This window comes from Urocitellus parryii, chromosome 2 (genome assembly GCF_045843805.1).
Source record: "Urocitellus parryii isolate mUroPar1 chromosome 2, mUroPar1.hap1, whole genome shotgun sequence".
NCBI classification, from domain to species: Eukaryota; Metazoa; Chordata; class Mammalia; order Rodentia; family Sciuridae; genus Urocitellus; species Urocitellus parryii.
In genome coordinates, this window is record NC_135532.1 from 221,036,155 (window position 1) to 221,062,468 (window position 26,314).

At 35.6% G+C, this 26,314-nt stretch overlaps 1 protein-coding gene and 1 pseudogene across 2 annotated transcripts in view; one reads left to right on the forward strand and one right to left on the reverse strand.

The window, feature by feature from the left end:
* The window catches only part of Brwd1 (bromodomain and WD repeat domain containing 1), a 121,487-nt gene that overhangs the window by 29,675 nt on the left and 65,498 nt on the right, over positions 1–26,314 (reverse strand). For both annotated transcript variants that reach the window (XM_026399392.2, XM_077795417.1), the window contains exons 22-33: positions 22,511–22,605; positions 19,981–20,170; positions 18,656–18,781; positions 18,449–18,556; positions 13,741–13,865; positions 13,052–13,134; positions 12,158–12,269; positions 11,150–11,211; positions 3,892–4,047; positions 3,589–3,709; positions 2,317–2,442; positions 394–466 (exon numbers count right to left, since the gene is read on the reverse strand). In XM_026399392.2, the coding sequence (XP_026255177.2) occupies positions 394–466; positions 2,317–2,442; positions 3,589–3,709; positions 3,892–4,047; positions 11,150–11,211; positions 12,158–12,269; positions 13,052–13,134; positions 13,741–13,865; positions 18,449–18,556; positions 18,656–18,781; positions 19,981–20,170; positions 22,511–22,605 (1,377 nt within the window). The remainder of the gene's footprint in view (positions 1–393; positions 467–2,316; positions 2,443–3,588; positions 3,710–3,891; positions 4,048–11,149; positions 11,212–12,157; positions 12,270–13,051; positions 13,135–13,740; positions 13,866–18,448; positions 18,557–18,655; positions 18,782–19,980; positions 20,171–22,510; positions 22,606–26,314) is intronic.
* On the forward strand, positions 8,795–9,087 carry LOC113190209 (U6 snRNA-associated Sm-like protein LSm8 pseudogene; annotated as a pseudogene).

The following is a 26,314-nucleotide window of genomic DNA, read 5'->3' on the forward strand; positions in this document are numbered from 1 at the left end:
CAACAAAAAGACTTTCAAGTTTTTTTGTTTGGTTGGTTGGATTTTTGGTGGTGCTGGGGATTGGACCTATGACCCTGTGCATGCGAGGCAAGCACTCTACCAACTGAGCTATATCCCTAGCCCCCAAGGTATTTTTAACAATATACCTTTAACTAGCTAAAATTTGGAAAGGGAAATATTTTGACTCATATATCACTCATTGGCTAACAAAATTACATCAACTAATCCTCTAGATGATAATTTAAAAAATTTTAATCAAATGCCCTATGTTCATAGTTTATTGAAATACAGGGAAAAAATCAATATTAGGTAACCAACATCTTCTACTTCCCTCACTTTTAAATTATCATTTGAAACTAATAAAAGCAATTGTAAAATTAACACACTTCATACCAAATCCTCAGCATTTTGCTCATCATTTTCAGATGTGTTAGATAGTTCTGAGATGTTTGTACAGTCTTGATTCCTTTAAAAAAAAAAAAAAGAAAAAGAAATTTACATTAATAGTATGCAAATCTAGTTTCACACTATACATTAAAAAAAAAAAAACAGGTCCCTAACCTATTTATACCTAATTTCAACAATAATAATACCAGATTTTGACCTAATCCTCTGTGGGAAAAAAACTGGCCATCTTTAAATCCTAATTTGGAATTGTTTCTCTTTTTCCATTTAAATGTGTATATAAATTAAGCGGTAATCCAGAAACAACATATGCATGGCCTCACTTGGCTGACTGCATAGATGAGTTTTTCTAAGTATCAGCACTAGAGATATTCATACAGTACAGGAATACATATAGGTGATTTGAGATCAAAGCTAAGGAAAAAGGAAGTAGAAAATAAAACAATAGCTTGGGCGGGGGGAGTCAGAAGAACAGATGTTAAAGTATGGTTAGGTCTAGGTATAAAGATGATAAAAATGGGTATGTGATTTTCCTTAAGCAGTAAAGGTGATCCTGAGAAGAGTTACATGAGTCTGGGTGCCCAAGACTCAGGACACAATTAACCAAAGTAAACTGAAAGCAGTCCATTAGCCTCTAGCATTTAGCTAGATGTTGAAAATAATGACACTGTCTATAAATTATTTTCTCCAATATCTGATCCTTAGAAAGTATTGTCATAGCTACATGTGGGGAGCCATTCTCACACATGACTGGGCAACTCCCGGTTTGGGTCGGAGGCGTTCTGGCTGTGTCGGAACTTTCCCGGCCCTCTCCTGATGAGAGAACCCGTCTGTGTGGGGGTGTGACTGACCACTGACCCGGGGGCCCAATCACTGACCCTGACCTTGGAGTGCGGCCCCCCCTCAACCTTCATTGGATGGAATTCTCCCCTGAACTTCTTGTTCCCCAATAAAAGGCTACTCCCTGGCGTGCTCGCTCTCTCTCTCTCTCCTGCTACCCTGAGTAATCCTTGCTGCCCTGCCGGGCGGTTAGAGGTAGGAACCAGAGAGGGGAGCCGTCTCGGACCTAGCAATAAAAAAGGTAACTGAGTCTGTGTGTTTTATTTAGATCTCTGCTAGCTAACTTTTATGCCAAGAACCTCATTAATGAAACCATTGCGCTGGCCGCATGGTGGAGCTACATGAAGAATTATAATTTATGATTTAAATCATAAGATCAATGAAGCGGACTTGTTTGTCCAATGTATGAAAGAATGCACAGCAAAACATTAGAACCCGAGTCTCAATGTCTATTTCACTTTTCATTCTTTCATTCCAAACTGACTTCCCAGTGGAATAAAATGTATGGAATATTCACATATGTACAAATACTTTCACAGGACATAATCCAAACTAATCATTTTTTTAAACAAATTAAGTATACTCTAAGTATTAAAGTAAGTAATGAACATTTATAAAAATGATGAGATCATGAGAGAAAAGGGAAGGCTAAGAAGCAGGCAGAAAAGAAAATACAATGTAATGGGGAGTCCAAGTTGGCTCGTGAAAAATTAACAATAATATTGGTGTAAAAATAAGTAAAATTCAAGTAAATTCTACATTTTATCAATACTATTGTACCATGGTTAACTTTAATATTTTATAAGCATACCATAATTGAGTAAAATGTTAACAAAGACGTATTAGATGAAGGGTATATGGTATCTCTGATATAAAAAGTAAAAAAAAAAAAAAAAAAAAAAACTGTTCCATTTCTTGTTCCTTTACTGAAATTATAATGAACATATGAAGAAATGTCATCTAAAACAAAACACTAGAGAAGAATATTTTAGACCTTTAAAAAGTTAAAAACGAGATGGTTACAAGATGATACACTGCAGTTACTTTTACACAACATATGAGACCACTTACTTAATAAATTTTAAAAGTTGGTCAGTTATCTTCTTAGCTGATCTTGCAATCACACTTTCAGGTTCATTAAATGTTCTGGCATTATGTTCTATATATCGGACTTCCCAAATTAATGCAGATAGCCTCCTTCAAAATAAAACAGTCAATTTAGGGCTTAGAAAATGAAGACAAAAATCCAGTTTTTAAAAATTAGCATATTAAATTAATATGGCATATTAATGAAATCATTAAATGGAAATTTATAATGAATAACCTTCTAATATTACCAATTTGATCGATGTCATAAGGAATTATATTGGACAATATACTGAAAGTAATCTAAGGACCAAAATCCTAACAGACCATTTAATCACAGACAGAAAACCAACACAGCAACCTCTTTTCACAATGCCTAGTTACCTTTTGAAGCTGTTAAAAGTCAATGCAGAAAATGTGTTAAAGAACACTCACAGCCTTGGTTTCACTATAAACTGGCTAAAGTGGTTTCTGACTCGTCTGAAACCACATTCTAGTATATGACTACAGAAATAAATACATACATACATACATACACACACACACACAGTGGGCTCAAGATGACTTTTGTGCAATGGTAATTTCTCAAAAGAAGTTTTTTGGAATCATAAAAAAATAAAATACCATCAATTGCTATAAAAATCATTATAAAGAGAAAATCTTACAATTATCATGTTCTACAAGTCAAAGACAAATGCTTCAAAGATCAAAGTCTAATGACCACATTTTTAAATGAAGCAGTCAAGTAGGAATTTAAATATACAATATCTAGCTACTTAACTATTTCTAATAAAAACACAAATGATTGAAGGAAACATGGTGTTTTATCTAATGCCTGGCTTTACCCACAGCTATCCAAAGGCAATCTCTTGGTCAAAGAGGAGAATGAAACAAAATCATGTTAATCAGCTCCCCAAACTAACCAAAGTCACCGTCAACTATCCACTATCTTTTATCTTAACCTCACTGTGGCCAAAGACCTTTTTTTTTTTGAAAGGGAGCGGGGAGAGATAGAGGTGGGGAGGGAGGGAGGGGGAGAGAGAGAGAGAGAGATAGAGGGGGGAGAGAGGGAGAGAGGCAGGAGGAGGGGAGGGAGATTTTTAATATTTATTTTTCAGTTTTCAGTGGACACAACATCTTTATTTTTATGTGGTGCTGAGGATGGAACCCAGCGCCCCACGCATGCCAGTCGAGCGCATTACTGCTTGAGCCACATCCCCAGCCCCAAAAGACTTTTTAAAGTAATTTTCAACTAACCTGTAAAATCGATTAACAAGTCTCATTCGGATTGTGTAAAGATCAGTTGGATAAGCTATTACAGTGCAGTACTTCGGATATGTACACAGATCAACTGGGCCTGCAAAAGCTGCTGCTATATCTGTTAGGGAAGGCAGAGGAGTTTTATTATGAAGTCCATTACCTCTAAATAATATTTTTCTACAAACCAACAAGTTTAAGAACAGAAACTAGTTTAAGAACATAACTTCGGTTAGGTTACTATTTTTGAAACACTTTTATGAACAACTTGAAAAGAAAGCTACCACCCCACAAAAAACTTACCAAGATTCAAAAGTTGATCTATACCACTAATAATCCGGTCACATTCTTCATCTCTCGATTTCTGGCCCCATTCTCCATCTTGTGGTTTATACAGCAATTTCTCTAGCTCATCTGCTGTGACTGAAATACTTGCTCCTAATTCTTCAGGTGGATCAACTATGAAACCCATTTAAAAGAGAAAGGGGTGGGGGTTAGAAATCATCCCACAAAATGTACGCATGCCATATTGAATTCAATTTTCAAAGTTCATAAATCAGATCACTTCCATAGCCAAAAATAGAGTGCAAAGGGTTAAGTACTGGGGGCATAACTAAAACAAATTATACTCATTCATTTATAATTATATTAAAATAAATTTATAGCTATTATGCACCCATAAAAATTTTTAAAACTAGTTCAACTTTTTAAAACTTATTGAGACAAGAAAGCTGTATAAGTACAACCTACCCACCCTAGTAAAATTTAAAATAGAGGGCTACCATCACAGTCTGTCTTTCTTCAGGGAGAAACTAACCTAGAGATCACTGAAAACAGAAAATGAATCTGACAACATTAAGTTTCAAAACTTAGTTAAGGGGCTGGGGTTGTGGCTCAAGCTAGAGTGCGTGCCTAGCATGTGTGAGGACCTGGGTTCGATCCTCAGCACCACATTTAATTAATTAATTAATTAATTAATTAATTAATAAAGCTAAAAAAACTTATTCGAAATGTGATTTTCAAAAACAAGACAAAAAAAGGTATAAACAAACATCCAATTCATCTTAAATGTTAAACAATGAATGAATTTTTTAAAAGGCAAATAAGGTAAAACAATTTCAATATGACAAATGGCTAAATTCCTTAATTTAAAGGAATACAAATGAAGCAGAAAGGGTGTTGTTGTTGGTTTTTTGTTTTTGTTTTTTGATTTTTTTTTAAAACTTCTAGTCAGCTTACTAAACACGGGTTCCATCACAGCCAAGGAGCACCCTCTACTGGGTGCAATCACTAGAATTACTCAGCACTATTCTATGGCAGGCAGCGTCTCTGGGACAGTGGCTTTCAAACCACACAGTGGGCAGAATGTTATACGAGGTCTTCTAGAAACACAGCAGTTAAAAATCCCTACAAACATATTTTGTACAGCACCAGTTGCTTCATTTTTTTGTTAATATTATTCGCTTCTAAGTTTTGATCTATGAGATGTTTTATATTTTCTTACTAGTGTGATGATGAGACGCAAAATTTACAAATAATTCCTATTACACAAAAAAAATTATTTGTTTTTAATTTCTGCAGGACCAAGAAACAGGATAGAAAGGATATTCCAGTGCTCTAGGCCAAAATTTTTGTATTTTACAATCTATTCCAGAATAATATTTTATCTAGTCAAAAGGAAATAATATTTTACCTATTCAATATTTTATGCATTCAAAAAGAAAGCTAAGGAGGCTATATGAGCAAGAAACAAAGTGCTCAAAAAACACTGATTTACCAAAGCCAGAATCTGAATTTGAAACACACCTAAACTACCCAAAAACCACGATACTGGTCAAGTGTTTAATTTCTGTCCTGATTTACCCACTTGCTAAACGGGAATAGCAAAAAGTTACTACCTCACAGTATTATTCAGCACAATGCCCCAAATGGAGCAGGTGTTCAAGAGTTAGCTACGATGTTTTTAGTTTGTTTCTGGAAAATGACATAACAAGGACTGCATATATCATACATGCTAAAACAAAACAAAAATCCAAGTTATTAAAACAATGGTTTTCAAGACAAAGAACATTAGACAAAGGACAGAAATATCCCAGAAAATAAGACAAAGGAGGTAAGCCCTACAACACACCATCTTGCCTAGGGAGAAGAACCAGGCCATGGTACAAGGAGCAAGAATGAAGGTAGCGCCAGAGGAGTATCTGTAGCCAACAGACAGAACTGAGAGTTCACAGAACAGAGCTTGGTGAGGACAGAGCTGCAAAGGGCTCCATGACAAGTGTTCCTTTTACTAGTGATCAGCCTGTGTATGCATAGAGGGGAAATACCGGGAGAGGACGGGGGACAAAAAAAGAAACAAATGAAAGAATAAGAAATAATGAGACAAGGCACTCAAAATGCTCAAAATGGCCAGAAACCACACCTGTTTCTCACAAGCTAGACTAGAAAACTTCAGGATTCAGAACCATGGACTGACTACATAACAGAGCCATGTCAGCAGTGGGAAATACTTAGTTCCAGGTAGAGCACTGCTCCAATCTCACCTAACAAATTTAAGCATAAAAATTTTTTCAACAAAACTGTCAGAGAACAAAGTATATTTTTAGGAATACAAAAACACTCAACCCAACAATGTAAAATTCAAAATGTTTGGGATCAAGTTAAAAATTATAAGGCATAAAAAATAATCAGGAAATATCCATTATGAGGAGTTTTAACCAACAGGGACTGTCAAAAATAAACATGATAAAGAATAAACATGAACACTGTGATATTTTTCATGTTCATAGGAAAAAATAGTATCTGGAAAGTATGGGGGGGGAGAATCACCAAAGTCCAACTTCCAGAGATGAAAATAATATGACATGCAAACTATATGGGATGGTAATAAGAAAACATTTGTAAACTTGAAGATACAGCAATAGAAACTATCCAAAATAAACAATAAAAAGACAACACAGTAGGGAAAAAATAAATAAATCCCATAGACACTATATAAAAGAAACAGAAGAAACCATGACCTGAAAAAAAGTAATGACTAACAGAAATGACCAACAAGCAAATATAAGGATAGCAGTATCTTTAGACATCAAAGAAATGCAAGTCAAGACTGTAGTAATACCTCATACTCATTAGGAAGGGAAACTGAAGGAATTTAAGGAAAGGAGGAAAAAAGGACTGCCCACGATGTAGAGAAATTGGAACCACATATACTACTGTTGGGAATATAAGATGGCACAACTGCTTTGGAAAACATCTTGGCAGTTCATCAAAAGGTTAAATGCCACATGACTCAGTAATGCCATTCCCAGGAGTCATAAGAACTTGTACATGATATTTATAGCAACTTATTTATAACCAAAGTAGAAACAACCCAGATTTCTTCAGCTGAAGAATGGATAAATAAAACTGTGGTATGTCCAAACAATGAATGTTATTTGAATATCAATAAAATGTAGTATCATGGCTTCTAAATACCATTCTCCAATAAAATGAGCCACAGCTTCATGGAATAATAGCTACTCCACAGCTAGAACAAGGAAAGTACATTTTGAGTCTTAATCACCTGTGTCAGAAAGTTAAAAAATGCTCAAAAACGACAAAAACAAAGGTCAAAAGACATTGAAGGCAACTTGAAGGGTCACCCAATGGTCAAAACTTTTACAGTGTGGTAACAAACTAAATAAACAACAGCAACTGAATAAAACTTATTTGAAAAAAAAAACTATATACTAGTATAAATAAACAAATAAGGAAGGAGAAGATGTATCTTAGAATTTCAACTACTATTATGTAAAAGAAATAATGAAAACAAAATCACTGCTTGGCAAAGACCATCATAATTACTTCCGGCAAGAATCAATAATGGATGCTAAAATTAGGGAGTGGATGAAGGATGAGAATACCTTGTTTATAGCACATAAATATATCCCCAGGAGACATTAATTACAAACTTTACAGACATAACCTAAATCAATTGTTAAAGCTAGCTCATCCAGTCATACAACAGATAAAATGTGCCTCCCAAAATAATGCACTAAAAAGGATACTATCACTTGTCTGAAACTTTGCTAAAGATCCAAAAGCTGGATTTCATTAAACAGAATCAGACTAAACAGAACTAAGGGATGTTCTTAAAATTACTCAGTACTCTTCAAAGACATCAAGGTCATGTAAGATGGTGGAAGAATAAGGGATCTCATAAAAGGGGACTGACATGACAATTAAATCCAACATGTAAAAAGACAGTGAAACAAAAATAAAATTTAAATAAACTATAGATCACATGGTAGCACAAAGTAGATAATTTCCTGGTTTTCAATAAAACCTTCTATGTATTTATACTAGAATGTCTCAATTTTTCATAAAGTAACATAACTTAATATTTAGCAGCTACACTCTTTTATGCTATTATATTTGACCTTTTGGAGCCCCTTCAAATTGGCTCCTGTGTCTTCTGATCATTGTTTGTCGTTTTTGAGCATTTCTTTACTTTCTGACACAAGGAGGTATTCTTAAGTCTCACCTTGTACTTTCCTTGTTCTAGTTGTGGAGTGGGCCGTTATTCCATGAAGTATGCTCCACTTTGTTGGTGAATGATATTTATAAAAACCAAAGTATTTCTTCTTATTGATGAACAATAATTCATTGTACATGTTGACTACGTAAGATGGGAAACCCAGGTATCAAGAAATTTTCTGCCCAATTTTTGTAATATTTTATAAGAATGATTCTTTTTTAAATGAACAGTTTTTTAAAGTGCAAGTGAAAAGCTTCTTTGGGGGGGGGGAGGGGCAGGATTCTAGAGATTGAAAGCAGGAGTGCTTTACTACTGAATTACACAACCAGCTCTTTTTATTTTGACATGGGGTCTAAGTTGCCCAGATGGCCTCCAACTTGCAACCTTCCTATCTCAGATAAATTTATAATTCATAATTCTCATAAATGGAAATGATACTTTGTCATTTTATTAGGCATTTCCATAACAATATTGATATGTGAGGTGTTCATATGCTCCTTGTTTTTTTGCCTGCTCATGTCTTTTGACAATTCTAAATGCTTATTGGCCTCATTTACACATGGGAGTTTTTTACAGAAGTTATGGAGTGTTTTCACTGATCTGTAATATCCTTTAAAATGAAGCAGCCAAGCCTTTATCTCTGTCAACTGCACTACTTCATTGCCGGCAACCTTTGGGCCAAGTAGCATGATGCCCACCGTGGAGAACTACATCAACTACACTGTTGCTGTTATTACTTCTGATGGGAGAATGATTGTGGGAACACTGAAAGGCTTTGACATGATCATTAATTTGATTTTGGATAAAAGCCATGAATAAGTATTCACTGAGCTCTTCACAGGGAATAGAACACTGGTAGTAGGACATATATTCTAAGAAGTGACAATGTTATAGTAATTGGAGACACTGCTGATCAGACAGATTCTGCATTTGACTTTTGGAATATTCCAGCAGAATCTCTAAACTCTGTAGCACACTGAGAAAACTACATACATTAGACATCTAAAGCTTACACAGAAACCAATTATTCTGAGGAAGATATATAAAATTTTTAGGAATGAGTAATAGTGAATTTTGACTTCATATTGATTCACTGTAATATATAAATAAAAATATTTCTACATTTTTACTGAAAAAACATTTTTGCCTAAATATCAGTATGGTAGCTTGGTTTTATTTTTCTTTTAAATGATGTGAAAATCTAATGATTTTTAAAATGTAGAAAAACTGGTACTTATATTTTAATATTTATGGAAAACTACTTGAAAAGAGAAATGTTTGCATTATATAAATTGTGCACACAAATATCCTTAATAATGCAAGCTTAAAAAAAAAACTGAAGCAGCTGCAAACAAACAGCAGTTAAAAGCACAAGTTAGAGCCAGATAGTGTAAGAATCCAAGTTCTTACCCTTCCTAGATGTTTGACTTTAGGCAAGTTATTTAAAACTGAGCCATGGGCTGGGGATGTAGCACAATGGTAGAGTGCTTGCCCAGCACGAGTGAGGCTCAAGATCAATTTGGGGGTCATAGGGAAGATGCCAACAGGGGTGGCGCATGAGATTCTGCCTTAATTACATCTGTAAAATAAAGCATCAACCTCAGAGTAAGATTAAGTCAGTTGATTAGATGAAGTTCTTAGCAGAGTAAGAACTCAAAAGAGGTTGGGTTTGCAGGGTTCATTAGCACACACCTATAATCCCACCGACGTGGGAGGCTGTGGTAAAAGGATCACCAAGTTTGAGGCAAGCCTCAGCAACTCAGCAAGATCCTATATCAAATTTTTAAAAAATGAAAAGGACTGCAATACAGCTCTGTGGTAAAGTGCCCTTGGGTTCAATCCCTAGTATTGCCCCCAAAAAGGCTGGGTCTTACTTGTCTACTATATGCTCATACATTATGTCTTCAACTAAGCATCATTTTTAAGTTACTAAGCTCAAAAGAAAATCTAAAGTCACTGATATCTTCAACAGTGCAGGTATTAGAAAAAACTATTTGAAAAACTCCATATTTCCAAAATAAAGTGGACAAAGGTTGATGGAGATATAGTAGAATAAAAGCACGAAGGAAAAGGGTTGGCCCTGGGACAGAAACAGCAAGAATCTCACGGAGGAAAGACTTCATGCATCTCCAAGCAATGGGTTACAGAAGGACAGGAGTGTTGGTTTTTTGTGGTTGTTAAACCAACAATCTCTTGCCTTGGCCCCAGACTTGCTGGGATTACAGGTGTGCACCACCACTCCCAGGATGGAAAGTCAAGCCTTTCTATTCCCCCGCCCCCCGCCAAGTTTAGTAAACACTAATGATAAAAGAAAGCTTACTAGTGAACATTAGGTAAGAGAAATACAGCACCCTTTCAAAAGATTAAGAAAAAAATGTTCAATACAGCCAAATGAAAAGTACAAGAGACATATTCAAATCTGACAAGAGAAATGAAGAAGGAAATTAAAAATTACTGAAGGAAATGAGCTAAGAATAAATACCAGGTCCTTCAAAAGGTGGCAGTTGTGGAACAGCACACTCTGGAGGAAGGGCAAGCTTTCACAAAGAACACACAATCCATAGGAAGGTAGAGGGAAAGCACAAGACACAGGGAAATCAACTCTGATCTTTCACTTGACAGAATAAGAATGAAGAAAAGGAAGTGGAGGACACATGAAAGAAGTCTCGAAGAGTTTAAAGCATGGTGGTGTATGCAGCGATAGCAGGCTACTAAGAGTCAAGCTGGAATCAGAGATCAAGAATGAAAGAGAGAGGGGCTGCAGTGGTGGCTCAGTGGTAAAGCACTTGCCTAGATGTGCGAGGCACTGGGTTCTATTCTCAGCACCACATATAAATAAATGAATAAAATAAAGGTTTATCAATTTTTTTAAAAAAAGAATGAGAGATATATGTTAATTCTATTGTCTTAGTACTATGTTTTGAGTAATAATTTGAACATACTTACAAAAAAATATAGTCATGCTCTATCCAGTATGTGCAACAACAAGATAAATTGCAAACGATATAAAGATAATGAAAATATTTTCATTTATATATATACCATTATCAGGAATTGGTTCCATGTCCCATGGGCTTAATTTTTCAATTTCAGTATTGTCCCACCTGTTTAAAAAACAACAAAACTCTGGTTAGCCTTTTAATAAAAACAAACTGATTACATAATAACAACTGTTATAAAGTAACCAAAAGAATTCAAAATATGAAAATTAACCACACTGCATCAAAAAGATTTTAAATACTAACATGAAATTTTTTAGAAAGACACATTATGAATAGAGTAAAAAAGTATGTCAGGTTTAAGAAATCCAGATATCCTCTGTGGCCCATACCCAGAATTAAGTAAAGGATAAATCAGAGTCAGGATTCACAGGATAAACTTGGTACCACAACCCACCAGTCTTCATGCCACAGCCAATTGAAATGCAAAGATGTTTTTTAAGAAGATTAATTATATGTATTTCTGAACATATTTAACTGACAATATTAGGTAAAAAGAAAATATCAGGTGGCTACAGAAACTGTCTCAGGAAAGTAAGCAGAACCTAAACCAACAGGAATTTTATTGGAAACAAACAGTTGCCCGTCTGAGAGACATTTTGGAGGTCAGACTGATAAAGACTTAAGAACTCGGCTAGGATTGTGACTCAGTGGTAGAGCATTACTTAGCATGTGTGAGGCCCTGGGTGATTCTCAGCAGTGCATGTAAATAAATAAAAGTCCACCGACAGGAATGATGGTGGAATGAGAGACACCATTACTCTAAGTGCATGTATGAAGACACAAGTGCTGTGAAAATACTGTTTGTACAGTGATTTGAAAATTGTGCTCTTATATGTGTAATATGAAATGAACTGCATTCTGCCATCATGTATAATAAATTAGAATAAATGATTTTAAAAACATACCAATAATTATTTTTTTAAAAAGTCCATTGACAACTAAAAAAACTCTTAAAAGGACAAAATTATATTGAACAAGAAATACATTAGTCATACAACAACCTGCCACACTAAATATTTAGATGGTTGGTTTTCATCTGTATACACACCTAACAATGTAACACTGGAAATGACTATCAGGATACTGTGGTTGATATGGCTCTTGACTTAACACTGTTCCAAACCACCAAGCATCATCAATTATAGATCGGAACCTGTCACCTGTAAGAGAAAAGATCTAGTCTGAGGCATCTATTAACATTTTTTCTCTATAAAATATTATATTTAAGGCTGTGTTGTGGCTCAGTGGTAGAGCACTTGCCTAGCATGAGTGAGGCACTGGGTTCAACCTCTGGCACCACATAAAAATAAAAACAAATAAAATAAAGGTATTGTGTCCATCTACAACTAAAAAAAAAAAATTTAGATAAATAGATTTTTAAAAAGGTCTGTTTTCCTGAAGACACTGCATTTAAAACTAGGTTATTATAGCAAAGGCAAAAATATTTTTTCACATACAGAACACTTTCAGTGTAAAATCTGAAATTATTTTCAATCTCTGGATCGTTTGAGATCCTACGACAATAATGTAAATGATTTAGAATAAATTATTTATTAGGATAAATAATTTATTAGAATAAATTATTTTAAAAACATACCAATAATTATATCAGTATCCCATTAAAGATAAAAAGATGTAATATATTATGGAGAAGTCCAAAAGGAAATAATAAGTCTAATCTGTCAATGTGTAAAAATAATCTTCTCCCAACACCACAAACCTTAAAAATAGGAGAAAAACTGATTGGCTTTAAAAAAAGTCTACACAGGATCAGTACCAGTTAGTACTAAGTCCTCAGCAACATATATGTGGAGGTCATTTATGTTTCTATCAAGAGCGCATATGTTTATATATACCATAATTAAGAGTGCTACAACTAAAAAGGTAGAACAATGAAATATTAATTTTTGAGGCTATATAAAATTGAGTAGGACAGACTTACAGGACTGCCAGTTTCTCTGTCTTGCTTCATCATAAAATTGACGCAATACAAGAAAATCAATAACATCTGGCATATCATGATATCTAAACAGAAATAAAAATTATTACACTGTCTACACAATAGATTATAGCTGAAAGCAACACTGTGCAAAAGAAACATAACAGTAGCTATATATGTAATTTAAAGTTTTTCACAGGCCATAAAAGTAAAAACAAAAAGCAATGAGTTTTCAATAGTGTATTATATTTCACCCAACATACCTAAAATACTATTGCAAAGAGATATTTTACATTCTTTTTCTTCACTCCGAAGTCTTTGATCAAAATGCAGTGTAAACAATTCAAATCAGCCACATTTAAGTGTTCAAATGCTAAATGATTAGTGCCTTTCATGAACAGCATAGGTATAACAGAGGGTTTATCCTAAAATTATCTCAAAGAATAAAGGCAATTTCTGGACAGATCCGAATTCTCCACCCGGGCAAGTGAATGTTTCTTTTGTTTTGTTTTATTTTTAAAAAACTGCCCTGCCCAGCTGCTGAAAGACCCACATGACTACCAATGGTTCCTTCACCCCATCTGGGCTATCCATAGGTTATACTAGGGATCATGCAATAAAGGGAAAGGATAAGCTCATTAGCAAAATAGAGAAACCTAAATTCAAACAATTCCATTAAAAATAGTACATACCTTATAGAGAATGATTTATCCATAAGTCTTCCAGTTGCTGGATCTATAAATGCTAGTTTGAGGCAACAGAGTGTAGGAGGCCCAACCTCATATCGTATTCCAACTATTTTAACCAATTCTTGATCCTATAACAGATATTTAAAAAAAAAAAAAAAGTGGTTAAAATAAAGCAGCTCTTTCTTCCTCTGAAGATGGCCCACATTCTCCCTTGAACGTGCCTCTGTTTTCCTAAATAAACCTATCTCTGCCTCTGGAGAAAATAAATTAATAAATTACAATCATTTTTGCTAATATCCACAATACAAGACATTTTATACATTTCAAATATAAGAACTTTAGAAAGTAAGTAAGTATAGTCACTCTAGAAAATATAACATGAAAATACAAGAACAAAGCACAAATTACCAATCAGCTTAGCATTTAAAGAGAGTTACTGTTAACAGGACTTATTTCCTTTTGGCTTTCTTCTCCTTGTACACAGATTTTCTAATATAAATTTTGTACTACATATTTTTCACCAAACTAGGGGGGAAAAATACTAAAATGCATATAATTAATTTTTTAAAATCACCTCTGGGTGTGGTGGTGCACACCTGTAATCCCAGTGGCTCGGGATCATGAATTCAAAGCCAGCCTCAGCAACTTATCGAAACACTAGCAACCCAGTGAGATCCTATCTCTAAATAAAATACAAGATGATCAGGGGATGTGGCTCAGTGGTTGAGTGCCCCTGGGTTCAATCCCCAGTCCAAAAAGAAAAAAAAAAAAAGAAAGAACCTCTGAATAGTAAAAGCATTCTTGAGCAGAAAGAAAAGAACAGAACTACCTGAGGTCAAAGCTATCATAAGCAAAGCAGCTTAGTATTAGTATAAAAACAGACACACAGACCAATGATTCCATAGAGAACCTAGAAGTAAAAACACATCCAGCCAACTGATCTTCAAGAAATGTGTTAAGAACATAAACTGGAGGGGGCTGAGGTTGTGACTCAGTGGTAGAGCATTGCCTAGCATGTTTGAGGCACTGGGTTTGATTCTCATAAATAAAGGTCCATTGACAATTTAAAAAAAAAAAAAAACTGGCTTTGGGACAGCACAGTGCCACATGCCTGTAATCCCAGCTGCTTGGGAGGCAGAGGTAGGAGGATCCTGAGTTCAAAGCCGGCCTTAGCAATTTACTGAGGCACCGAGCAACTCAGTGAGACCCTGTCCCTAATAAAATACAAAATAAGGCTGGGGATGTGGCTCAGTGGTTGAGTGTCCGTGAGTTCAATCACCAGTAACCGCCCCCCCCCCAAAAAAAAGAACCTATACTGGAGAAAAAACAATCTTGTCAATAAATGGTGCTGGGAAAACTGGTTTTTCACATACCGAAGAATAAAAATAGACTCTCTCTCTGACAATTAAAAAAAAATTGAACTCAAAATGGATTAAAGATTTAAATATAAGGCATGAAACTACTAGGAAGAAACACGGGGGTTAACACTTCAGGACACTGGAATGGGCAAAGACATCTAGGAGATAACTCCAAAAACGTAGGAAACAGATGTACAAATAGACAAACACAATTAGAAATAATAAAGCTTCTGCACAGCAAAGGAAACAAATCAAGGGAGCAATGAGAACCTGCAGAATAGATGAAAATATTTGCCAAATGTCCATTTGTCATAAGTTAATAATCAGAATACCTAAGAAACTCAACAGCAGTAAGACAGGAAATAAACCTAAACAGACATTTCTCAAAAGATGACAAATGGTCAATATGTATACAAAAAAAATGTTCAGTATCAACTACGAATCGGGGAATATGAACCAAAACTGTAATGAGATACCATCTCATCCCAATAAAAATAGCTATTGTAAAAAAACAAAAGATAATGAGTACTTGCCAAACATGGAGAAAAGGAAATTCTTACACACTGTTGGTGGAAATGTACACAAGCAGTCAAATGATCTCAAAATTCTACTGGATACAAATCCCAAACAAGGAGAATCAAGTGAAGAGAGACCTGCACGTTTATGTTTATCATCGTACTATTTATTCAACAGTAGCCAAAAAACAGAAACAACCTATGTTCAACAATGCTGGGTGGATTTTTGAAAAAATAATATAGATTCCAATGGAATAATATCCAGTCATAAAAATGGATGAAATCCTGTCATTTGCAAAGGTTATATATAGAACTGGAGGACATTAAGTGAAATAAGCCAGGTACAATGAGACATACTACATGATAAAACTCTTCTGTGGAAACTAAAAGGCATATCTCATAGTAGTTCAGAGTACAGCAGTGGTTACCAGAAGCAGAAGAAAAGGGGAAAAGGTTGACAAATGGATACCAACTTAGGTAGACAGGAGAAGTAAGTTCTGGTGCTAGACAGCTAGAAGAAAGCATTTTGAATGTTCACACCAGAAAGAAATAATAAATGTTTGAGGAGACAGATAATGTTTACACTGATTTCAATGTTATCCACTGTATGTATGTATTGAAATACCACTGGTACCTCATTAATGTAATTTTATTCTTTTTTTTTCAAATGGAGAAAAATGAAATATTAGGTGTGATTGTTATACCAAACAAAGTATTAAGCACACTGAATTCTCTTTTGCAGCAGTTACATTCCATGAAGCGCCTTATACTGGAATGGAAGGAACACTGGATCAGAATTCCAAAGGCAAGCCCATGTTAGACTCCCAGGAAACTCTGGTCACCAAACTGTAGTGAACTACAGAACATAGCACCACTTTTTTATGTGTTTGTATTTAAAGGCATATCTTACACACACACACACACACACACACACACACGATTGATTCCTCAACACTGAACTCACATGGAACAACACTAAAACTCACATCATCAGAATGACACCGGGCTAATACATATGTTCGCCCTATGTTACACCATAGTCTTCCTGCACTAGGAACACCTGCCATCACTTAAACACCATGCTTAGGAGACCTTATAAATAGCAAAATCAAGGGCTGGGGATGTGGCTCAAGCAGTGGCGCGCTCGTCTGGCGCTGGGTTCAATCCTCAGCATCACATAAAAATGAAATAAAGATTTTGTGTCCACCAAAAAATAAAAATAAATATTTAAAAAAAATAATTAATAAATAGCAAAATCATTGCCTTGTCTCCCGAAATAATTATAAAACACGAAAAACATGTGGCAGTAAACACTCCATGACACGGATTTGTGCTTGTAGCACAAGAACTGAAACAAGATGGCAGAGGATTACCTTGTTCAACCTCATCCAGGAATATGTTATACTCATTAGGCAATTCAAATTTTTTGCTACTCTTAACACATCCAGGAATGACTAAAGAGCTCCATGAATATTGATTTTAGAGTTCTAAATAACATAGCAAGTATGTTATTTGCAAATACCAAGTCCATGAATAATGAGGACTGATGCAGTGAAATGGACTTAAGCCTCCATATGCATTTAAAAGCCAAATGTATAGGAATAGGACTGCTATGATGAGTAAAACTGTGAGAACAGCCATCTTCATAAAATAGTTTTTTGCATATCAAACTACATGAACATATTTTTTAAATGCCCATAACGCTGCTCCACAGATAATCACTAACATTCTGATGTTTTTTCTTTTCGTTACAAATGTAATCAACTATGAAATCTTACTTAAATTACTACAAAACTTCACTTAACATTACGATTCTCCTCTTAATCCTTTGTGAAAATTCAAATACCTTACAAGCTTTGATTGCAAGAAGTTGATGTGCAAACGCACCATGGCTTGCTTCAATCAAATGACTTGCTATGGTAGCGTAGATTTTTCTCCCCAATTTTTTATTTTTATAAACAATGAAATGAAACATTCTTCATAAATTTATAAATCTTTCTGCTTATTTTCTAAATTACCAGAAGGAAAACCACTAATTTAACAGGTCTTAGAATCTTTCAGCTTCAATTTCTACTGCCAAAATACTCTCTGGAAGGCCCAGGTCATCCCATACACTCTATCAGCAATTTAAATACATTATCAAATCAAAATCTTTGCTACTTGCTGAAATAAAGCATTTTTTTATTAAAATAAGAAAAAATTACATAATTACGTATTGAAAAGGTGAAAGCTATTTCCTTATTTATGCATGAAGTTAAAATTTCCAATTTTTATTTCTTCCCTTGAAACTTGTATTTCTTCTTTCTAAAACCTGTTAAGTACAAGTATTTTTAATACAAATAATGCCACACACTGCCTTTCTGAGAGATTCTACATTATTGTATTTAATGTTTGTACACTGTAACTTTTTTTAATTCTTTGTTGCTGCTGTTGTTGTGTTGTTGTTGTTATTGTTATAAAGGATCTCTCTATTTTTTTATTTTATTTGGTGCTGAGGATTGAACCCAGTGTCTCATACATGTGAGGCAGGACCTTTCAGCCCGACCCTGCACTGCGAAGTGAGGGGAGGGGGACCACTCAGCCCTTTTTATTTGGAGACAATCTTAAGTTACCCTGGCTGGCAGCAGTGAATCCTCCTTCTTCGACCTCCCTGGAAGCTGAGATCACGGGTGTGCACAATCAAGCCCAATTCCCTGGGTCTTAAGACTTGGCAGGCAAGAGCAGAAGAGCAGAAAAGCTTTAAAGGACAGAGAAGTATGCTTCCAATAGGTTTTTAAGTAGATTTATAAAAATTTAACTGTGTGTTAAGTTAGCAATTTAATAATATCATCAACTTACCCTTAGATCCATTTTTCTCCATGGCTCCTTATTAGGATTGAGTTCATAGATGTTATTTCTTCTGACAGCTTCAATATAAGCTTCATGACCCTGTCGAAAATAGATTACCTACAAAAGAGAAGTATACATTTAAAAATTAGCAGAGAGCTAAAGAGCAATAGAAATTTTATGTTCTGTATTCACATTTTTAAATTTTATTATTCTCACCTCATCACCCATCTGAGGAACGAAGGGAGACTTTCGAAGTGTGGTGTCAGTTATCCAAACTGGAGGATGAAATTCATATAAGTGTTCCATGCTTACAAGCTCTGTAGGAGTCATCCTCCGCAAATTCTGGCAAGGGGAAGAGAACAAAGCATGGTGGAAAAGAAGGGGAGAACATGCATTGAGAAACCAAAGAAGCTTCACCATTCAGAATTATTGCTTAGCATCACCATCTAATGATTACTTTTGGAGAGTAGGGAGGGGTGATAGGGATCAAATCCAGGGGCACTTAACCACTGAGCCACATCAGTGGATGTGAATCCAGCCTTTTTATATTTTATTTTGAGACAGAGTGATTTCACTAAGTTGCTTAGGGCCTCACTACCTTCCTGAGGCTGGCTTTGAACTTGCAATCCTCCTGCCTCAAATTCCCAAACTCCCCAGCTGCTGAGATTACAAGCATGCACCATAATGCCCAGCTCGATTACAGCACTAGTACTTGCCTCATCAACCTACCCACAAGAATGTTATCACTTCTAAAAGCATTAAAGACCTACCTAGTTTTTTTCCTAAAATCACCTCCTGAATTTCTTTCAGTTTTAGAAAGGCATAAAAATCAAGTCTACTTCTCAGAACTGTAGAGATGGAGAAGTATTAATAACTAAAGCAACTTTTCCCAAAGTAAGTTTACTTTTATATTTTACTCCTCCTGGCCCCTAACTCTCTTACTAAATAAGGGCTAGTAAGTAGCTAAATTGTAGAGTGTCTGCCTCACATCCACAATGTCCTGGATTCTATCCCCCGCACTGCAAAAAAAGATGAAAGAAAGAAAAGCTCCAATTTCTCAAAGATTTTTGGTTACTACGTAAGGACAAAACCACCCTGTATAAAATAGAGTTGGTGGGGTTGTGGCTCAGTGGTAGAGCATTTGCCTAGCATGTGTGAGGCACTGTGTTTGATTCAACACTGCATATAAATAAATGAATAAAATAAAGGTGCATCAACAACTAAAAATATATTTCAAAGGGGAGGATTGGGGTTGTGGCTCAGCAGTAGAGTGCTCACCTAGCACAGGCAAGGCCCTGGGTTCAATCCTCAGAACCACATAAAAATAAATAAGTAAAATAAAGATACTGTAATATAACTAAAAAATTTTAAGAAAAAAACATAGATGTTACTTTAAAAAAAAGGTAAGAAAAATGTATTTAAGTTGTTGACGGACCTTTATTTTATTTTATTTATATGCAGAGCTAATAATCAAACCCAGTGCCTCTCAGACGCTGGGTACCTGCTCTACCACTGAGCCATGACCCCAGCCCCCTTCTTACCTCTTTTTTAGGTTTGCTTTCCTTCTTTCTCTTCCGTCTTCTTTTTGGAGGAGATAAATTCTCAGCAGATATTTCATCCTCAGAACTACTACAAAATCGGGTAATTCGTCGACGGCATGATGTTCGCAAAGGAGGTTGCAAGTTGATTCCTGCATCAGCTGTCCAATCAGAGTATCTAGATGAAGAGTCACTGGCAGAAGAGAATGTTAAGTTGCATAGACCAGAATCTAAAAACTAACAGCAAGGTATCACTAAAGGGAAGAGAGAGCAGGTAAAGAGGAAAGGAAGACCTCATAAGATTTAACTGAACATCCTGCCCATAAGACAAAGAAAGACTGAAATGGACAAAGGTCATGACAAAGAAACCTTCACCGACACTGGAAACTAGAAAAAGGAATGTAAGCCTAAGGGTTTTTAAGGTTTTGGGGGGATTTTTTTGTTTTGTTTTGTTTAAGTATACTATAGATGACAACTAATGGAAGGCAACTTCTGTTACCAACAAATGCCTTCCAGGAAAAAAGAGGAGAGAAAAAGGTAAAATGGGAAGAGTAAAGATTGTACAAAAACCTATGAGCTGGGTGCAATAACACACATCTGGAATCTCAGTGACTCATGAGGCTGAGGCAGGAGAAACACAAGTTTGAGGTCACCCTCAGCAACTTAGCAAGGCCTTAAGCAACTTGGGGAAACCCTGTCTTGAAATGAAAAATAAAAAGGGCTGGGGATATGGCTCAGGGGTTAATTTTCCCTGGTTCAAACCCTAGTACAAAAATAAACAACAACCACAAAAAAACCTAAGAGAAGCCTCCAGCCCAATGCTGGAGGAGGCTGAGGCATGAGGTACAGGCTAGTAATTTTAACTGGCATCAGAAGCTATTAAAGGATACACTGAGAAACCCAGGAATTCATAGCCTCATCAGACAAAAGGTTTTAAGTGGTTAGTTTCTTGCCAAGTGTGGAACTCTCACTGACATGACAGAAACCCAAGAAAGGAGTTAATAATCTTAACCACACCCTAGAAGACAAACCAAATCAAAGAGGAACTAGAAATACAAAAACTAGCCCTTGGCCCACAATTAGCTTCACCAAATACAAAAAAGAATAACATCTCCCCTGGGCCATCATTTGGCCCCACTTCAACCACACACCTTTCAATCTATAAAACACACACTCAAAAGCACATTTCTCAAAGTTGTATAGTATAAACTAATTGTTTATAAAAATTTTAAGAGCATCTGCTTTATAGAACAAATCAAGTAAAATTGGAATAAAAGAATGAATAAAGACAAACAGAACAGTGGTTGGCAGTGGGATAATGTGAAGTACTGCAGTTCATAGGTAGTTTTCAGTGCTTCAAGATTACAGGATTCTGGAGATTAGTTGCACAACAGAGTGAAAGTCAACATTACTGGGGCTGGGGTTGTGGCTCAGCAGTAGAGTGCTTGCCTAGCACATGCAAGGCCCTGGGTATGATCCTCAGTTCCACATAAAAATAAATAAAATAAAGGTATTGTGTCCAACTGCAACTAAAAAATAAATATTAAATAAAAGAATTTTATAAGAAGTTAACATTACTGAACTGCATATTTAGTATGGTTGGATTTTGCTTGTTTTGGTGGAGACTGAACCCAGGACTCCACATATACCAATGAGCCCCATCCCAACCCAAGATAGTATCTTCATGTTCTGTATATTTCATCAACATTAAAAGAAAAAATTTAAAAAGTAAATAATATTTATGTTTTAAAACACTGCTCCAGGCCAGGTATGGTATGACATACCTATAATCCCAGCAGCTAGGGAGGCTAAGGCAGGAAGATCCCAAATTCAAAGGCAGCCTCAGCAACTTAGCGAGACCCTAAGCAACTGAGCCCTGTCTCTAAATAAAATATTTAAAAAGGGCTGGGAATGTGACTCAGTGGTTAAGTGCCCTTGCATTCAATCCCCAGTACAAAAAAAAAAAAAAAGCATCATCTAAAACACTCTTCCAGCTCCTAACCACAGTGGAGTAAAGTAAGCCAAGAGGGAGAGAGTATAAGACTATGGTTTGGACCAAGGAAATATCAATGAAAAGAGATAACAAAAGTCTTTAGTCTGAGTCATATTTTGGTGGGAGAATTTTCTAGACATGGTTATGGTTAGGTTGTATAGAGAGAGAAGAGAGGAGGACTTTTTTTTTTTTTAATAATGTCCAGATTTTTGCTTTGATCAGCTAACAAGAAGAGCGTGACATTTACCAAGATAAGAAATCAAGGATGACAATCTAGACCTACAAAATTTGAATCCCCAAATTAAATAAAACATAACATATACATTAATAAAAAAAAATACTAATGGTTTTACCACACATAAACTGCTGGGCCAAATGCTACTGTCAGTTAAACATGCTCAGAATATTTCTATACCTATGAAAAGCTAAACGTTAATCTGTTCCACAGTTGTTAACTGTTGCTCCTTGAATGTCTTCAAATTACCTTACGTCCAAGACTATGACTAATGCTTCAAAGATCAAAATAATTAAGAACAATACCTTGAACTTTCAGTATAGCTTTCACTTTTTCTATCACTCTTCCATTCATCTTCTTCTGACGAATAAGAACCTTCACTTTGATCACAGGAAGTCTCCTAATTTGAGAGGAGAGGAAAAAAGTCTTAATCCCTTTAAGTTAAATGACACATATTTAAAAAAACTGAACAGTCATCAGAACAATTAAATCATTTAATGACTATAACAACTGGTTTTAAAAGAAAAATTGGAAAATTTAAAAACTTTTTTACTGCATCCTGATGCTTATCAAGGCATACACAAAAAGAATATTTAGGAGATTGAACACTGCCGCCATCAGGAAAGGTGGTGGTACAAGGCCAGCCTGGGGGAAGTCGGCAGTTCATGAGGATGTCTCAGGGATCTGGCTTCAGCTCTGCTCGCAGGTGAGCAGTGGCATCTCACTGCTACACTCTTTTTGATCCCCTGAGATGTGTGACAGCATCATTTCATATAGTTATTCACCACCATGGTAATGTGCATTAGATCTTTTGCCCATTTTGAAATTGGGTTGTTTCCTTACTGATACAATTTTAACAATACTCTGTATATTTGCAATACAAGTCTTTTATCAGATTTGAGTTTTGCAAATATTTTCTCTCAACTGTGGTTTGCCTTTTCATTCTCTAGCAGTTATCTTTCCCAGAACAGTTTTTAATTTCAATGGAACCCAAATTATCCAAGAATATATAGATTTTATTTTATCTTCTGGAAAGAAGCCTTGTAGCCTCACATTTTACATTTATACTAAATTTATGATCCAACCTGTGTTAATTTTTGTGAAAAATCAGTGCATACACTCACTTTTCAGTTATTCCAACACCACTCACTGGAGACTATGCTTTGTAGAGAGTTGTCTCTGCACCTTTGCCAGAGATCAGCTACCCGTATTTGAGCTGACTTATTTCTGGACTCTTTACATTGTTTCAATTATCTATTTGTCTATTCTTCCACCAATAACCTGGTTATTGGTGTAGTTTCACAGTAACTCTTGATGGGAGTCAGTACACCAGTCCTTTAATTTGTTCTTTAGTGTCAGTTATCCTAAGTCTTTTCTTGGCTCCACATAAACTTGAAAAATCAGATAGTTCGGCACATTGTGGAGGTTTTGCCTATCTCTAGGTGGTGTGTTCCACCTGGACAGCTGCAACCAGCAGTGAGTCCTCCCCGGTGCCCTGGCATCCCGGGTGACTGTAAAGTGCTAATCAGTTATTTCTGAATATAACTGAAACAGAAAACAGGAAGATGGCAGCAAATCCTTCAGGATAAGCATTGCCCTACCCAGACCTGCTCTTAATAAGGACTTCTGGGATCATGCAGAGCAGCAGCATATTACAGCCCAGCAGAAGACAGCTTTGCAACATGCTCATGCACATTAATCTGGATAATGAAGAAAACATCTGTGATGAAAATGACTTTGTAATACTAAATGCCAAAGCTATTCTCATTCAATGCTGTGCACACTGTGACAACCAGAATTTTGGTGAACTTAACATTTTTTTTTCTTCTTGAAAACAAAGGGATATATTAAGTGAAAGCAAAAGGAGAGGGGAAAGTAGGATGATGAGAGCTTTAGAAACTGTTGTCTGAAAATCTGATTATGCTGCATGTGACTATCATTTTTGTAATACATTTGATTTTTAGCTCTAAATTGGACTCTGAATTGGATAGTCATGTAAAATCAGCCCCTAACCACTACACAATGTTATGTCCACAATAGAACCATTTGTAGTATTTAACTTTTTAAAAAATAAGGGTGCTACTGAAAAATGTTAACTCATAGGATTAAATAAGTTAGGTTTATATTTGTCATCCACAGGACTGATGTTGTATATAGCTTTCAAATTTATAGTAAACGTATCATCCAGAAATACTGTGTAAATGCATAATTCTTCTCGTATTATTTTAAAAGAAAATAAAGATAAAACTATATTTACCAATCAGTCTTAAAACCTCTTTTATAAATATATACCATTATAAATGATGCTACTCATTATAAAGAATGTAGTGGCTTAAACATTTATTTGTACATGCTCTTATCTGGTGTTACTACATAAATGGTATGCCTGTGTGGTTTCATTGTTCATTTTTTATCTAATTCAGAAGTAAAAAATAAAAGAAAAAAATCAACTGTCAATATTCACAAAAATAACTTTTTGGGATTTTGACTGGGATTCTACTGAATCCATTACATGATGCTAGAGAAAACTAACATCTTCACAAGAATGTGAGTCAACAGGAACTCACTCACAAGCGATGGAAATGTAAAACAGTACAACTACTTTGGAAAACAACTTGGTAATTTTTTACAAAGCTAAACAGAGTCTTATCACATGATCCAGCAATCACACTCCTTGGTATACCCAAATGAGCTGAAAGATTATGTCCACATAAAAATCTGCACATGGGCCAGGCGCAGTGGCTCACATCTGTAATCCCAGAGGCTTGGGAGGCTGAGGCAGGAGGGTCTCGAGTTCAAAGCCAGCCGCCAGCCTCAGCAACTTAGAAAAGCCCTGAGCAACTCAGAGAGACCCTGTCTCTAAATAAAATATAAAAAGGGGCTAGGGCGCTGGGATTGTGGCTCAGTGGTAGAGTGTTCGCTTAGCATGCTTGAGGCACTGAGTTCGATCCTCAGCACCACATAAAAATAAAATAAAGATATTGTGTCCACCTAAAGCTAAAAAAAACAAATATTTTTAAAAAGTGGGGGGAGGGATAGGGAAGTGGCTCAGTAGTTAAGCATCCCTGGGTTCAATCCCCAGTCCCCCCGCCAAAAAAAAAAAAAACCTGCACATAGATTTTTACCAACTTTATTCATAATTGACAAAACCTGGAAGCAACCAAGTATATACCTCAGGAAGTGAATAAAAAAACTGTTACATCCAGGCAATAGCATATTATATTTTGTTAAAAAGTAAACAGCTATCAAGCCATGAAAAGACCTACAGAACACTTTTAAGTGCACACTGATAAATGAAAGAAGTTAACCTTGGCAAAGGCTACATGCATTATGACTCCAATCACATGTTATTCTGAAAAAAAAGCAACTCTATAGAGCCTTAAAAAAAAAAATCTTGTTCTGAAAGAGTAACTGCTCAAAGAATAATGGAAAATGTTTTTTTTTTAAAAAAAAAAAAAAAAAAAAGCTCGATGAGAATCTCCACTGACCAAAGATAACTTCATCACAAAAAGCACAAAAAGTAGTGGACAAGAGCAACCCAATGATCCAATATGAGCAACGAGCCCTAAGACATTAAATAATTAATGCCAGAAAGACAGAAGTTCTTCCACATAGTACAATGCCAACTAGTAAATGTTAAAGGAACTACGGGTAGAAAAAATTTACCATTTACAGGTATCATAGCAACAAATTCAAACTAGAATCACCAATGGCCGCCAAATCTGAGCCCACGCTGAAAATTACAAGAGAATTCCTTAATTAAAAAGGAGAAAAAAAGTCATTTTACGATAGCTAAACCTAGCAGACACTATCTTAACCAAAGTGGTCAATAATGGGATAAAACAAATCGCACAACATCTGATGCCAGGTACTGAGAAGAATACATGGCCACCTGTGGCACTACTGCAAAAAAATGCGCACTCATAAAAACTACTGGTCAGAAATGTAAGCATTAAGACAAAAACTGAGAAACTATAGGCAACTGAACAGATGAACTGACTACTAACACATGACTTTTGGTTTTCTTTTGTTATCAAGATTATAGGTACCAGGCTGAGGTTGTGGCTCATGCCTAGCTTGTGCGAGGCCCTGGGTTCGATCCTCAGCAC